This window comes from Borostomias antarcticus (genome assembly GCF_949987555.1).
Source record: "Borostomias antarcticus genome assembly, chromosome: 14".
NCBI lineage: Eukaryota > Metazoa > Chordata > Actinopteri > Stomiiformes > Stomiidae > Borostomias > Borostomias antarcticus.
Window position 1 is genome coordinate 9,211,905 of NC_140247.1, and position 12,115 is coordinate 9,224,019.

Consider the following 12,115-nt stretch of genomic DNA (forward strand, 5'->3'; position numbering starts at 1 on the left):
CATCCACAATCTCAAGAGTTGGATCAGACGGAGTGTGCTGTGTGTCCAGTCCAGGGTCCGAGGACTCGCGTTTCGACGGTGGACGGATGATCAGGGGCTTAGACATGTCTACAAACCAGCGGGCTTGACTCAGATGTGTCCTCTGATTTGAGACAATGGGTCGTCGCGTTATGTTGAGTGTGTTGCTGTAACATCCGCGGATGATGGCAGGGGTACATGCTTCCGACGCTGGGTCGGGACATTTTTTGGATCCTGCTGCTTTGTCACAGGCACAGGGCGCGACAAATATAAATATAACGGGTCTGAACAACAATGACGCCACCGGGCTGCCTCCGACGGGCATGCGGGGATACCTGGACGCTTCTGCGGCTGCTTTTGCGGCGCACCCGATGTACGGAGCCGAAGGAGTTTACACCAACGGAAGATACAAAGAACACAGCAGTCCACGGATTGGCAGCCGAGATAATTCAGCCGAACGGAGCCACGGTGGGGGGAGCACACCTTGTGGCATTATGAAGGTTGGTTTGTTGTCCTCTGAGCTACTGATCCCCATAGTGGGCCAGCAATGAAAACAGTCGACTTTGAGATGTCTTTGTTAGTAGCCGTATCTAAAATCTAACACATCCATCATAAATCACAGCTTACATGTAGGTTACACAAACATAAGTCTGGAACACAAGTGAGAGGAATAGGTCTAGGCTATACTCTGTGTAGAACATGTATTTGGTAATGTGATAGGCAATGTAAGGGCGTCAAAGTTTCCAACATGCCTCTGTTGCAATCCTCATGCGGATGCTGATTCAAGTTTCACAAAAGGTGGAATAATGTCGTCCGCAGTCCCGTCAGCGTGCATCATCATGCTAGTTTACGTGTCTCGACATGTAAGTTGTTGCTTTAAAGTGTGATCAAAATTCTAATTTAGTTAAACCCGAGTAAGGTTATCCGTTTCATAGGCTGATGCTCGGTTAAGCCCTCTAGACAACCTCAATGGTGAATTTAAGAGCACCGTTGTGGAGGACTATTGCAGCCCGAAGGATGTCTCCAGATTCTGCAGCGTGACAGACTGGGTTAAGGAGGCCCGTGGAGATGGTTGAATTGCTGTAGAGCGGTGGGACTGGGATCACCCAGTGGCGAGACTGACATTTTGTCATATTAGACCTGGTTTGCTTAGCAACTGGCACACAACCCGATGTAATTCTATCTATTTCCTGCGTTGTTGGATTCCCTGAGGATGTGTGGGCGAACTCCACGCTGCCTGCTCTTCGCTCAGGCCCACTGTAGGCTGGGATCCACGGAGATGTTGGGGAATCCTCATTAAAGAAACTCCTGGATCTCTCACCCCCAGGGTTTTCTGTGTAACGGTGTTGACGAGAAATCCATCGGCCATTCCAGGAAATTCAGTGGGACATCGTTGAGGCTAAACCTTACATTTCTCATCCCTTCTCTGAGCTGGCGAAATTCACTGCAGTTCATAATAAGAGAAATATCATTGATGGGAATGAAAAGTGTATCATGTTGTAAAAAAATGGGATTGACTCATCACAAGCTAACTCAGAATTTCATGTTTAGGATATTACAAAGCCATTGAAATCACTTTGCTGTCGTAGTTTTAAAACTGAACAGATCCAGGGCAAAGGATTCTTGATGAACCAGTCTGGTAAAGAGGACCCATGATGTGTCTGGCTAAGTGCCTGAGTTAATATCCAGTTAGATAATTGTTAGCTAATTGTTATGATAATGTGATTCATGTAGCCTATTGAAAAGTTCAGATTCTATTTTTGGGATGAACAGCATGAGTGCTACGCATGAAATGCCAGTAGACGAGTCATTAGAGGTTACGTGTGTATGTGTGACTCTTTCAGGGTAGATAATTAGATAACCACTTGCCCTTTTTTAACAGACCATCCCCTCACCCGTAGGATGTGCCTTTACTGTCCATTCTGTTGAGACTCCTGTGGATATCTGTGAAGAGATCAAGCAATAGTGACAAACGCACCTTGAATCGAGACCTACGTGCACGCCAAGGTTCACACTAGCGTGATGTTTTTCTCTGTGGTTTTGAAAGTGGTGCTTGGGCTGGAGGTGTGCACTCTCCTATCATCACTAAACTCCTAGCATTAGCAGCACGTTAGCTCTGCGTTTGGACTGGTCCATCCACCGGCCGAGGAGGCTACTACCTCATGGTCAGAATGGAAAGCGTTGTCTGTCATGACACGGGGAATATAACCCTATAAAGGCATGATGGGAATCTGGAAGAGCTACTCTACTGTCAATTCATTCATAGTTCCAATAGCAATTACAGGGTTGTGCTCATTAAGGCGTTAACTCGGTCTGTAGGCGTAGGCCCAGGAGACGGGCTGTCACTGAGCCATTCTCTGAGCGCGTGTCCGTCTTTGAAGCCGCCAAAGCCCGGCTGTATCTCTCCACCACTGGCGTCCAGTCTGAGGTGACAACCTGAGCTGTTAGTGACCAGAGGGGTGCTGCGCAGTGCAGCCCGGTTACACAAGCCTGGCGGGGGACAGCTGCAGGCGCCGCGCTGCTCGTTGAAAGAGAATGGACCGACTGTCGTCCAGCCTGCAGAGAGGGGCAGGAAGTCCCCGCTGTGATGTTGTGGGCTGTGAGTGACCGCTATCACGGCTATCACGGCTCACAAACATGTTCCTCTTTATCCTCCCTTCTACTCCCCCCCCCCTCTCTCTTTCTCTCTCTCCCTCTCTTTCTCTCTCTCACCCCTCTCTTTCTCTCTCTCTCTCACCCCTCTCTCTCTCTCCCCCCTCTCTTTCTCTTTCTCTCTCTCTCTCTCTCTCACCCCTCTCTCTCTCTCTCTCCCCCCCTCTTCCTCTCTCTCACCCCTCTTTCTCTCTCTCACCCCTCTTTCTCTCTCCCTCTCTTTTTCTCTCTCCCTCTCTTTTTCTCTCTCCCTCTCTTTCTCTCTCTCTCCCTCTCTTTCTCTCTCTCTCACCCCTCTCTTTCTCTCTCTCTCTCCCTCTCTTTCTCTCTCTCTCTCCCTCTCTTTCTCTCTCTCTCACCCCTCTCTTTCTCTCTCTCTCTGTCTCTCTCTCTCGCTCAGCGGAGTCCTTGACCTCTAGCAAATGGAAGGTCAGTTGTTTATTTCGAAGTCACGAAAAGTCACAAAAAGCCATGAAAACGGTGCTGTAAAGAAACGGATCATAAAATCACTTGTCATCAGATCAGAGGCCACTCCGCTGTTTAGAAGTGGGCGCTTCCATCGCCCCTCTATCAGTTTGTCCTATCATTCATTAACCCTCTCAACCTTCCCCTTCCTCAAACTGACGCGACCTCTCCCACCTCACCTGAATCGCTCTCGTCGGGGTTATTTGGGTTTTCTCAGTCACAGTCAGTCAGTTGGCCTCAGATGCTTCCTGCCGGTCAATTAGTCGGCCATTCAGTCGGTCCAACACAATAGGTAGTTAAGGAAAAAAAAAAAATCAATTCACTTGTACTGAATTTTATTCATGTAACCATCGTTCAGGTGTTTACACTCTAAAACACAATGACTCTACTGAGTACCCACAATGCTCTTAGGCAGGTAATGATGGGATAGCTGCTTCTGGCTCTTTATAAAAGCTTTAATCTTTATGTATTATTTATGATTCCCTTCTTATTAGGCTCGTCACGGTTGTCGGTGTGACTGGTGTTACTGGGTGTCGGGTCAGACGCCGTGTTCACTGAGTCGTTGCTTTAACACTGCTCACCACTGTTTTCTGCCCTCACCGGCGTTAGTTAATTTACGCATACCAAACTTATGAGAACGAAATGTTTATTTGTATTGACTGTAATGTTGTATATAGGGCTGGGTATCGAATTTCAAGAATCGATTAGATTCCGATTCACAAGGTTCAGAATCTATTATCACGATTCAATTCGATTTGATTCAATATCGATTCGGTTAGTGTTACTAAAACCTGTTTTTTTTAGTTGTAACCTTAATTACATGACTGCCAAGTTATGCAACACATCAATACTAGGGCTGGGTATCGATACTGATTTCCAAAAATGAATGAATGAATGAATCATTGAATGAATGAACTATTCATTCCTTAATTTATTCATTCATTGATTAAATAAAAGATCGATTTTGAGATTCATGAATCGATTCTGAATCATTTGATTCAGAATCTATTTTTTAAACCCAGCCCTAGTTATATAGTAAATCAACACTTGACGCAGGGCCTCACCCCTAGTCCAGCCCTTAATGCTGTTTTCCAAGCAGGGAGGCTTCGGTAGCATTTTGAGTCTTTGGCATGACTCGGACGGGATCGAACTCACGGGGATCGAACTCACAACCTCCCAGTCTCAGAGTGGACACTCTAACCGCATGGCCACTTGGCTGCTTATATGAACACTTACTGTCCAGATAAATGGCTTTACACAGTTTTGTTAGGAGGCCGAAGACTTTTGCACAGTATTGTGTATCTATTCCCTGTCTTGTTTTTTATATTTTCCTTGTGCAAAAATAAAATAAAATATATATATTTTTTTTCTGTGTCGATACTGTACCGTGGAAAATCGAAAGTATCGCAGAAAAAAAATTTGCAATGCATTGCTGTATCGATTTTATTGCACAGCCCTGGTATTGTGAGGTCCTTGCCAATACCCAGCGCTAATGCAAGGGGAAGTGGTAACTGTCTTATGGGATTCAATCACAGGCCCACAATTACAATTCAGGGTTAGAGGCAGAACAATAGACACACGTCTATCACCCCTAATCAGTCGTTTCACCTTGAAACATCTCAGAAGAACCATTTGGAGTTTCAGTTCTCCCAGTAGTAGTGGTTCCCTGAACCATCAGCCCCCACTGTGGTCCCGCAGATAGGAACCAGCCTTGAGGGTAGAGAGTTTGAGTCTAAACATGAACCAACGACTGAATGTTTGTTGGGGGCCATTATGTTAGCCTGTCAGTGGGTGCTTGACTGGCCACTTTTAAACCACATTACCGCTAACCCTCAGGGCACAACAATAGTATTCTCATAGGACCTACTACAGCTAAATCACGTTTTTAGAACAATTTGAATATTTAATCTAAATCAAGTGAAGACTCAAATTCACTCTACATCTTCTGCGTCACAGAACCACCAACAAAAACATAAATATACTCTTTTGACTTGTTTTCCTCGGACATGGAGAGGAATAAAGCGCATGCCTGGGAAATCGCACACATGCTGCCTGACTGCATGGTTTAAAATCCCAGCTCACCCTGGACACACACACCTCCCTCTCTTCGCTCACACTGGACACACACACACCTCCCTCTCCTCGCACACCCTGGACACACACACCTCCCTCTCCTCGCTCCTCTGTTCACTGGGGATCAGCAGGGAGGAGGACGGCCCCCTCCCTCAATAAGAAACACATCCCTCATTAAGCCCGTCAACTGAGCCATTTAGCACGCTCAGGAAAGGACGTTCTAGGGAGTATAGGTTTTGTTGATCCTAACAGGGAGGTGCTCTATGAGCTGAGCTGCCACGCCCCCTGAGCTGAGCTGCCCCGCCCGCTGAGCTAGACATGGCAACAGAACGGTGAGGGCCACCGTTCTCTGGGAACACAAGTTATTAAATTTAAGTTCCTAAAATTTGTCCAGGCAATAATACCAAATTATTTGCTAAACATTGATTGATAAACATATCTATCTTTATTTATTTTATACCATATGTAATAACATTTTTATGCAACTGCACAGATTGAGGTTGAGAAGACACAACTCTTTGTTCAGTTTTCAATGTATCCAAAAAAATAAAGAATTCACAGCTTTCTTTTGCAAACACCAAAGTTCTGATTTAACAACCTCTTTTGGTGTTTCAGAAACTTCAGTTATGTTTTTAATTTTAATTGGGTTGACATTCGGACACCCTGACAGACACCAGCGCTTACATTGGGTGCACTAGTTTCTATGGTCTCACTCTCAACACAACAATGCTGTCTAGATCCTCTCTTTTCACAGTGTAGTAATAATGGTGTCTGGAGAATATTTAGTTTCTCTATTATATCTAGGTCATATCAAAAATCGAATAAGTTATATAATCATTATACATAATATATTCTGTTTTTGAATAGAATAAACCCTTGAGACGAAAATGGTAATTGGAGTAGGGAATTCCTCAGCCTTTGTCTCAGAACGTCCTCTGGCTAGTTGTTGATGTATTGAACAGAAATGTAGTCATTTTCACAGCTCATATCACGGTGCACATAAACAGGATAGAAAAGAGGCAGTCTGGGGCGCCCCGGTAGCTCACTGGGTAAGGCACGCCCCATATGAATGCTAGTCCTTCGCGCGGCGGACCTGGGTTCGATTCCCGGCTCGGGTCCTGTGCCGCATGTCCTCACCTCTCTCTCTCCCACATTTCCTGTCTCTCTCAAACTGTCCTGTCCCATTAAAGCTGAAAAGCCCTAAAAATATCTTTAAGAAAAAGAAAAGAGGCAGTCACACAACCCACCTCCCTCCCAAACACCAAAATGCCCCTCGTATGATTGATAATCGTCCCTGCATCTCTCCTGTTCAGTCTATATCACTTCCTGGTTGGTTTAGGGCTACCCAGTTCTAACAGGCTGATTGGTTGACGGTGTCCATGGCTCCTGTCTCAGATCTCTCTCCTGTCTTGGTTGCCAGGGGGCGTGGTGGAATTCTTTCCCAAACGGAGACTAAGATCCTGGGCTGGGATTTGTCTGAGCGACCCCAGGGGGTGGGTTGTCCCAGTCCAGTCCTGCTCCCACATGCCCCTGACCCGGGGGAAGGACAAGCAGGACCATATATCGTCATATCCCAGAGGATAAGCTCAGAGACTAAGACTCTTATTTGGTCTACAATGTGGACTCTCTCTCTCTGTCTCTCTCTGTCTCTGTCTCTCTCTCTCTCTCTCTCTCTCTCTCTCTCTCTCTCACTCTCCCTCTCTCTCTCAATTACAAAGAAAACAGCAGCTTATTAGAGTTGGATCCACACTGAGCAACGACTCGGAAGGTTTACCGAGCAGCAGCTCTTAGCTTGCGGTGGCTCGTCTGTGGTTGAAGTGTGCCGTGGTGTCCTCCTCCCATCTCTGGAACTACAGCAGGCGTCCTTCCTGCTGCGTCCCCGAGTCCGTATCTGGCCTGCGAGGGGGAGGGGGGCGAGGAGGGAGAGGGGGGTGAGGAGGGAGAGGAGGGGGAGGGGGGCGAGGAGGAGCTGGAGCTGCCGGCTTCTGGGACTCTGTGGGCAGTTTTGGACTCCAAGCAGCCATCTGTGAAAGTGTGAAACGCATACATTTCGACTATCATTATTTGGATACAGTTTAGTTACCAGGAGCATAAAAAAAAAATTTTTTTTTAAAAGGGTCACTCGCACACAGACAAACGCGCAGGTGAAGGCTGTATCTTCCCATGTCTATAAATTAGCCGAGAGTGTCCAGAATTCTGTCACACGAGGATTTTTAATTGGGGCTAAAACCTCAAGTCCCATTGTCTGGATAACAGACACCTAACGAGTGCATTGCTTTCTGATTCTCCTATACGCAGAAACGGAACTGTATTACCATTTAAAGTAATACAGTGAAATAGCTCTGACACTGCCATTTTTCCCAGCTCTTCCTCTGGCAAAGCCTTTGAACACAGATGCCTCAATCATCTGCCATCCTGCCCCCCCCCCCCCCCCCCCCCGAATAATATAACACGTCAGAAATAAGATTTCAGCACAAACACTAAAATGTACATTTCCTGAAGAAAATATGTGGACTGCTCTAAAAATAGACACGCACCATTCCTGTACTAACTTAACATTTTCACATTTCAATGACGTTGCACAAAGAATGACCAACTACATAAACAGCAAAGTTCTGATGAGAATAAATAAATAAATAAATAAATAAATAAATAAATAAATAAATAAATAAATAAATAAATAAATAAATAAATAAATAAATAAATAGATAGATAGATAGATAGATAGATAGATGGATGGATGGGTAGGTAGGTAGGTAGGTAGGTAGGTAGGTAGGTAAGTAGGTAGATAGATGGATAGATAGATAGATAGATGGATGGATGGATGGATGGATGGGTAGGTAGGTAGGTAGGTAGGTAGGTAGGTAAGTAGGTAGGTAGATAGATAGATGGATAGATAGATAGATGGGTGGATGGATAGGTAGATAGAGGGATGGGTAGGTAAGTAGGTAGGTAGATAGATAGGTAGGTAGATGGATAGGTAGGTAGGTGGATGGATGGATGGATAGGTAGGTAGGTAGGTAGGTAGGTAGGTAGGTAGGTAGGTGGATGGATAGATAGATGGATAGGTAGGTAGGTGGATGGATAGGTAGGTAGGTAGGTAGGTAGGTAGGTAGGTAGGTAGGTGGATGGATAGGTAGGTAGGTAGGTAGGTAGGTAGGTGGATGGATAGATAGATGGATAGGTAGGTAGGTAGGTAGGTAAGTAGGTAGGTAGATGGATGGATAGATAGATAGATAGATAGATGGGTGGATGGATAGGTACATAGAGGGATGGGTAGGTAAGTAGGTAGGTAGATGGATAGGTAGGTAGGTGGATGGATGGATGGATAGGTAGGTAGGTGGATGGATGGATGGATGGATAGGTAGGTAGGTAGGTAGGTAGGTAGGTGGATGGATAGATAGATGGATAGGTAGGTAGATAGAGGGATGGGTAGGTAGGTAGGTAAGTAGGTAGGTAGATGGATGGATATAGATAGATAGATGGATAGATAGTGATGATTTTCGGATGTGGGCGCCCTTGGCAGCCCATAATAATCCTGTAGTAGTATTAAGCATTGTCCCTTTATCCCGTGGGCAGTGAAGCCTTCTGCTGAGGAGGACGACCCCTCGGTCCCAGAGATGGTTCTACCGGGCTGTGATTGGCCAGCAGGTATCTGGAGGGCTGTGATTGGCCAGCAGGTATCTGGAGGAGAACCCATCCTACAGCCCTGACACGGGGTCAGCCCCCACTCCCCCCCCCCCCCCCCCAGCTCGCGTTACACGGGCGGCTCTCTTGGCGGTTAATCCCTCCCTCTCCTCCCTCCCCTCTCTCTGTGTAATGACTTGTGCTAAGCGAACAGGAACCTCAATCATCCGTGTGTGAAATTGGGCCCCAGATAAAGATGGGCTTTGCACCCGAGGAGAATCGAATTAATTGGACACCGGGGTGTGAGTGGGTAGTCGTCTAATTTGTATGCTCCTCGAAAGACACGAGGGGCGACGCCGGCGCCGGCGCGGGGTTTTATACGGCGCTCAGACGGCGAGCGTGCGGAGGACGCTCCGTCTCGTCTCCGTCTCTCTCTCCGCTCCGGGGCGTGGGTCAGAAGACGGGCCGTCCCCGCTCGCCGTCTCATCTGCCGACCCCCGGGGGTTAATTCCACTCGGGTCATTTCAGCCGGCTGAGGAAGGCTCAGACGGGCGCGGCGGTGTGTAACGGGGTTGCCGGGGGTTGCCGGGGGTCGCGTAGGCGCGGGCTTGATGGATCCGCGGGACCCCGATCTCCGTAGTAACGGCGTGTGGGGTCCGTTCCTGCCCATCCGAACCACGGCGCCTGTCCTTCTCCTCTCTCTCTCTCTCCTCTTCTCTCTCTCCTCTCTCTCTCCTCTCCTCTCTCCTCTCCTCTCTCTCTCCTCTCCTCTCTATCTCTCCTCTTCTCTCTCTCTCCTCTTCTCTCTCTCCTCCTCTCTCTCTCCTCTTCTCTCTCTCTCTCTCCTCTTCTCTCTCTCTCCTCTTCTCTCTCTCTCCACTCTCTCTCCTCCTCCTCTCTCTCCACTCTCTCTCTCTCTCCTCCTCTCTCTCCACTCTCTCTCTCTCCTCCTCCTCTCTCTCCTCCTTCTCTCTCTCTCTCTCTCTCTCCTCTTCTCTCTCTCTCTCTCTCTCTCTCTCTCCTCTTCTCTCTCTCTCTTCTCTTCTCTCTCTCTCCTCCTCCTCTCTCTCCAGTCTCTCTCTCCACTCTCTCTCTCCTCCTCCTCTCTCTCTCCTCCTCCTCTCTCTCTCCCCCTGCTCTCTCTCTCTCTCTCCTCCTCTCTCTCTCTCCTCTTCTCTCTCTCTCTCCTCCCTTCTCTCTCTCTCCTCTTCTATCTCTCTCCTCCTCTCTCTCTCTCTCCTCCGCTCTCTCTCTCTCTCTCCTCCTCTCTCTCTCTCTCCTCCTCTCTCCTCCTCTCTCCTCCTCTCTCTCTCTCTCTCTCCTCCTCTCTCTCTCTCTCCTCCTCTCTCCTCTCTCTCTCTCTCTCTCTCCTCCTCTCTCTCTCTCTCTCGCCTCCTCTCTCTCTCCTCCTCTCTCTCTCTCCTCCGCTCTCTCCACTCTCTCTCTCTCTCTCTCCTCCTCTCTCTCTCCTCCTCTCTCTCTCTCTCCTCCTCTCTCCTCCTCTCTCCTCCTCTCTCTCTCTCTCTCTCTCTCCTCCTCTCTCTCTCTCTCCTCCTCTCTCCTCTCTCTCTCTCTCTCTCCTCCTCTCTCTCTCTCTCGCCTCCTCTCTCTTTCCTCCTCTCTCTCCTCTTTCTCTCTCCTCCTCTCTCTCTCTCTCTCCTGCTCCCTCTCTCTCTCTCCCTCTCTCCTCCTCTCTCTCTATCTCCTCCTCTCTCCTCTCTCTCTCTCCTCCTCCTCTCTCTCCTCCTCCTCTCTCTCTCTCCTCCTCTCTCCTCTCTCTCTCTCTCCTCCTCTCTCTCTCTCCTCCTCTCTCTCTCTCTCTCGCCTCCTCTCTCTATCCTCTTTCTCTCTCCTCTCTCTCTCTCTCTCCTGCTCCCTCTCTCTCTCTCCCTCTCTCCTCCTCTCTCTCTCTCTCCTCCTCTCTCCACTCTCTCTCCTCCTCCTCTCTCTCTCCTCCTCCTCTCTCTCTCTTCTCCTCTCTCCTCTCTCTCTCTCTCCTCCTCTCTCTCTCTCCTCCTCTCTCTCTCTCTCTCTCGCCTCCTCTCTCTCTCTTTCCTCCTCTCTCTCTCCTCTTTCTCTCTCCTCCTCTCTCTCTCTCTCTCTCTCCTGCTCCCTCTCTCTCTCTCCCTCTCTCCTCCTCTCTCTCTCTCTCGCCTCCTCCTCCGGCGCCTCAGTTTCCACCCCCCCCGGTGAGCCATCATGGGAGGAGAGCGGAAAGCAGGGTCGGAGGTCATCCGTCCGAACGGACGCACTCTGACTCTCCTCTCCCTACGCCTTCGTTCACCTGCCCGCCTAATGACCAGGAGCTGACCTGAGGTGAGGCCGGCGGCCGACTCATTATGTCCACTGACGGACGCAGGCACTCTAGGGAGGGCAGATATTTGGTCAGATTTCCTGACCGACACCCTGCCGCTTACCCTTCTCCGAGCTTCACAATCAGACTGCAGGAATGCTCGCGCTGTTTTTATCCCTTGGTGTGATGACTTCTGGGATTTAAATGTAGGCGTCTGAAGCCAAGGAAGTGATTATTGATTTTGGACATGGCAGAGAAGCAGCCAGAGGGTGCATCATGCTGAGGCTATTGGGAAGAGGGGGGAGCAGAATCCACCTTCTCCACAAACTCATTCTTTTTCTGTCAGGGCTGGCGTTTCTCTCTTATCGAGAGTCTTCTGGGCTTTTATTTTATCTACTGGATTCACAGCCTCACTGTAAAAGATGCACCCAGCCAGAACAGCATTGTTGAAGTCCGGTCTAAGACCATCGGAGTGAAACGAACACTCCCGACTCCTTTCTGCAACCAACACAGTCTTTCTGAGAGCAGCAAGCTCCTGGTGCTCTTTCTCTGGACATGTTCTTTCAAGTGAATTTTCTCTGTTGTCATCAGGGCGTCGTTGTGCTGTGCTTTACCTGCTTGTAAAACTGCCATTCAAAATCCTTTATCCCCTCTGCAATCTGACATTTAAATGCCGTTGTGTTTTTATTTATTTATTTGTTTGTTTGTTTGTTTTAACCATTGTTACTGTTGGAGATGGGTTTTTTTAAACATATTTTTTTATTGTTTATCAGGGCTACCTATCAACAGCTTTCATGGATTTTATTCCACATTTGAGCTCCTTGGTGTATTCATCTGTTTGTAGGTTGTTGTACGTTGTTCGTCCCTAATTGCCCCTAGTGGGATTAATAAAGTTGTTTTGAATTTGAACTTGAATTCATCCACCTCCTCCTCCTTCCCCCGGGCTCTCCTGACCCTCTGCCCGAGCCCCCCCCCTCAGGACAGGAC

At 48.1% G+C, this 12,115-nt stretch overlaps 1 protein-coding gene across 1 annotated transcript in view; it reads left to right on the forward strand.

The window, feature by feature from the left end:
* Nucleotides 1–200: 200 nt before the first annotated feature.
* The window catches only part of LOC311317339 (inactive phospholipase C-like protein 2), a gene marked incomplete at both ends in the record, with an annotated part of 72,809 nt that continues 60,894 nt past the window's right edge, over nt 201–12,115 (forward strand). The window contains one exon of the mRNA XM_084448422.1: nt 201–518. Coding sequence (XP_084304548.1) covers nt 201–518 — 318 coding nt within the window. The remainder of the gene's footprint in view (nt 519–12,115) is intronic.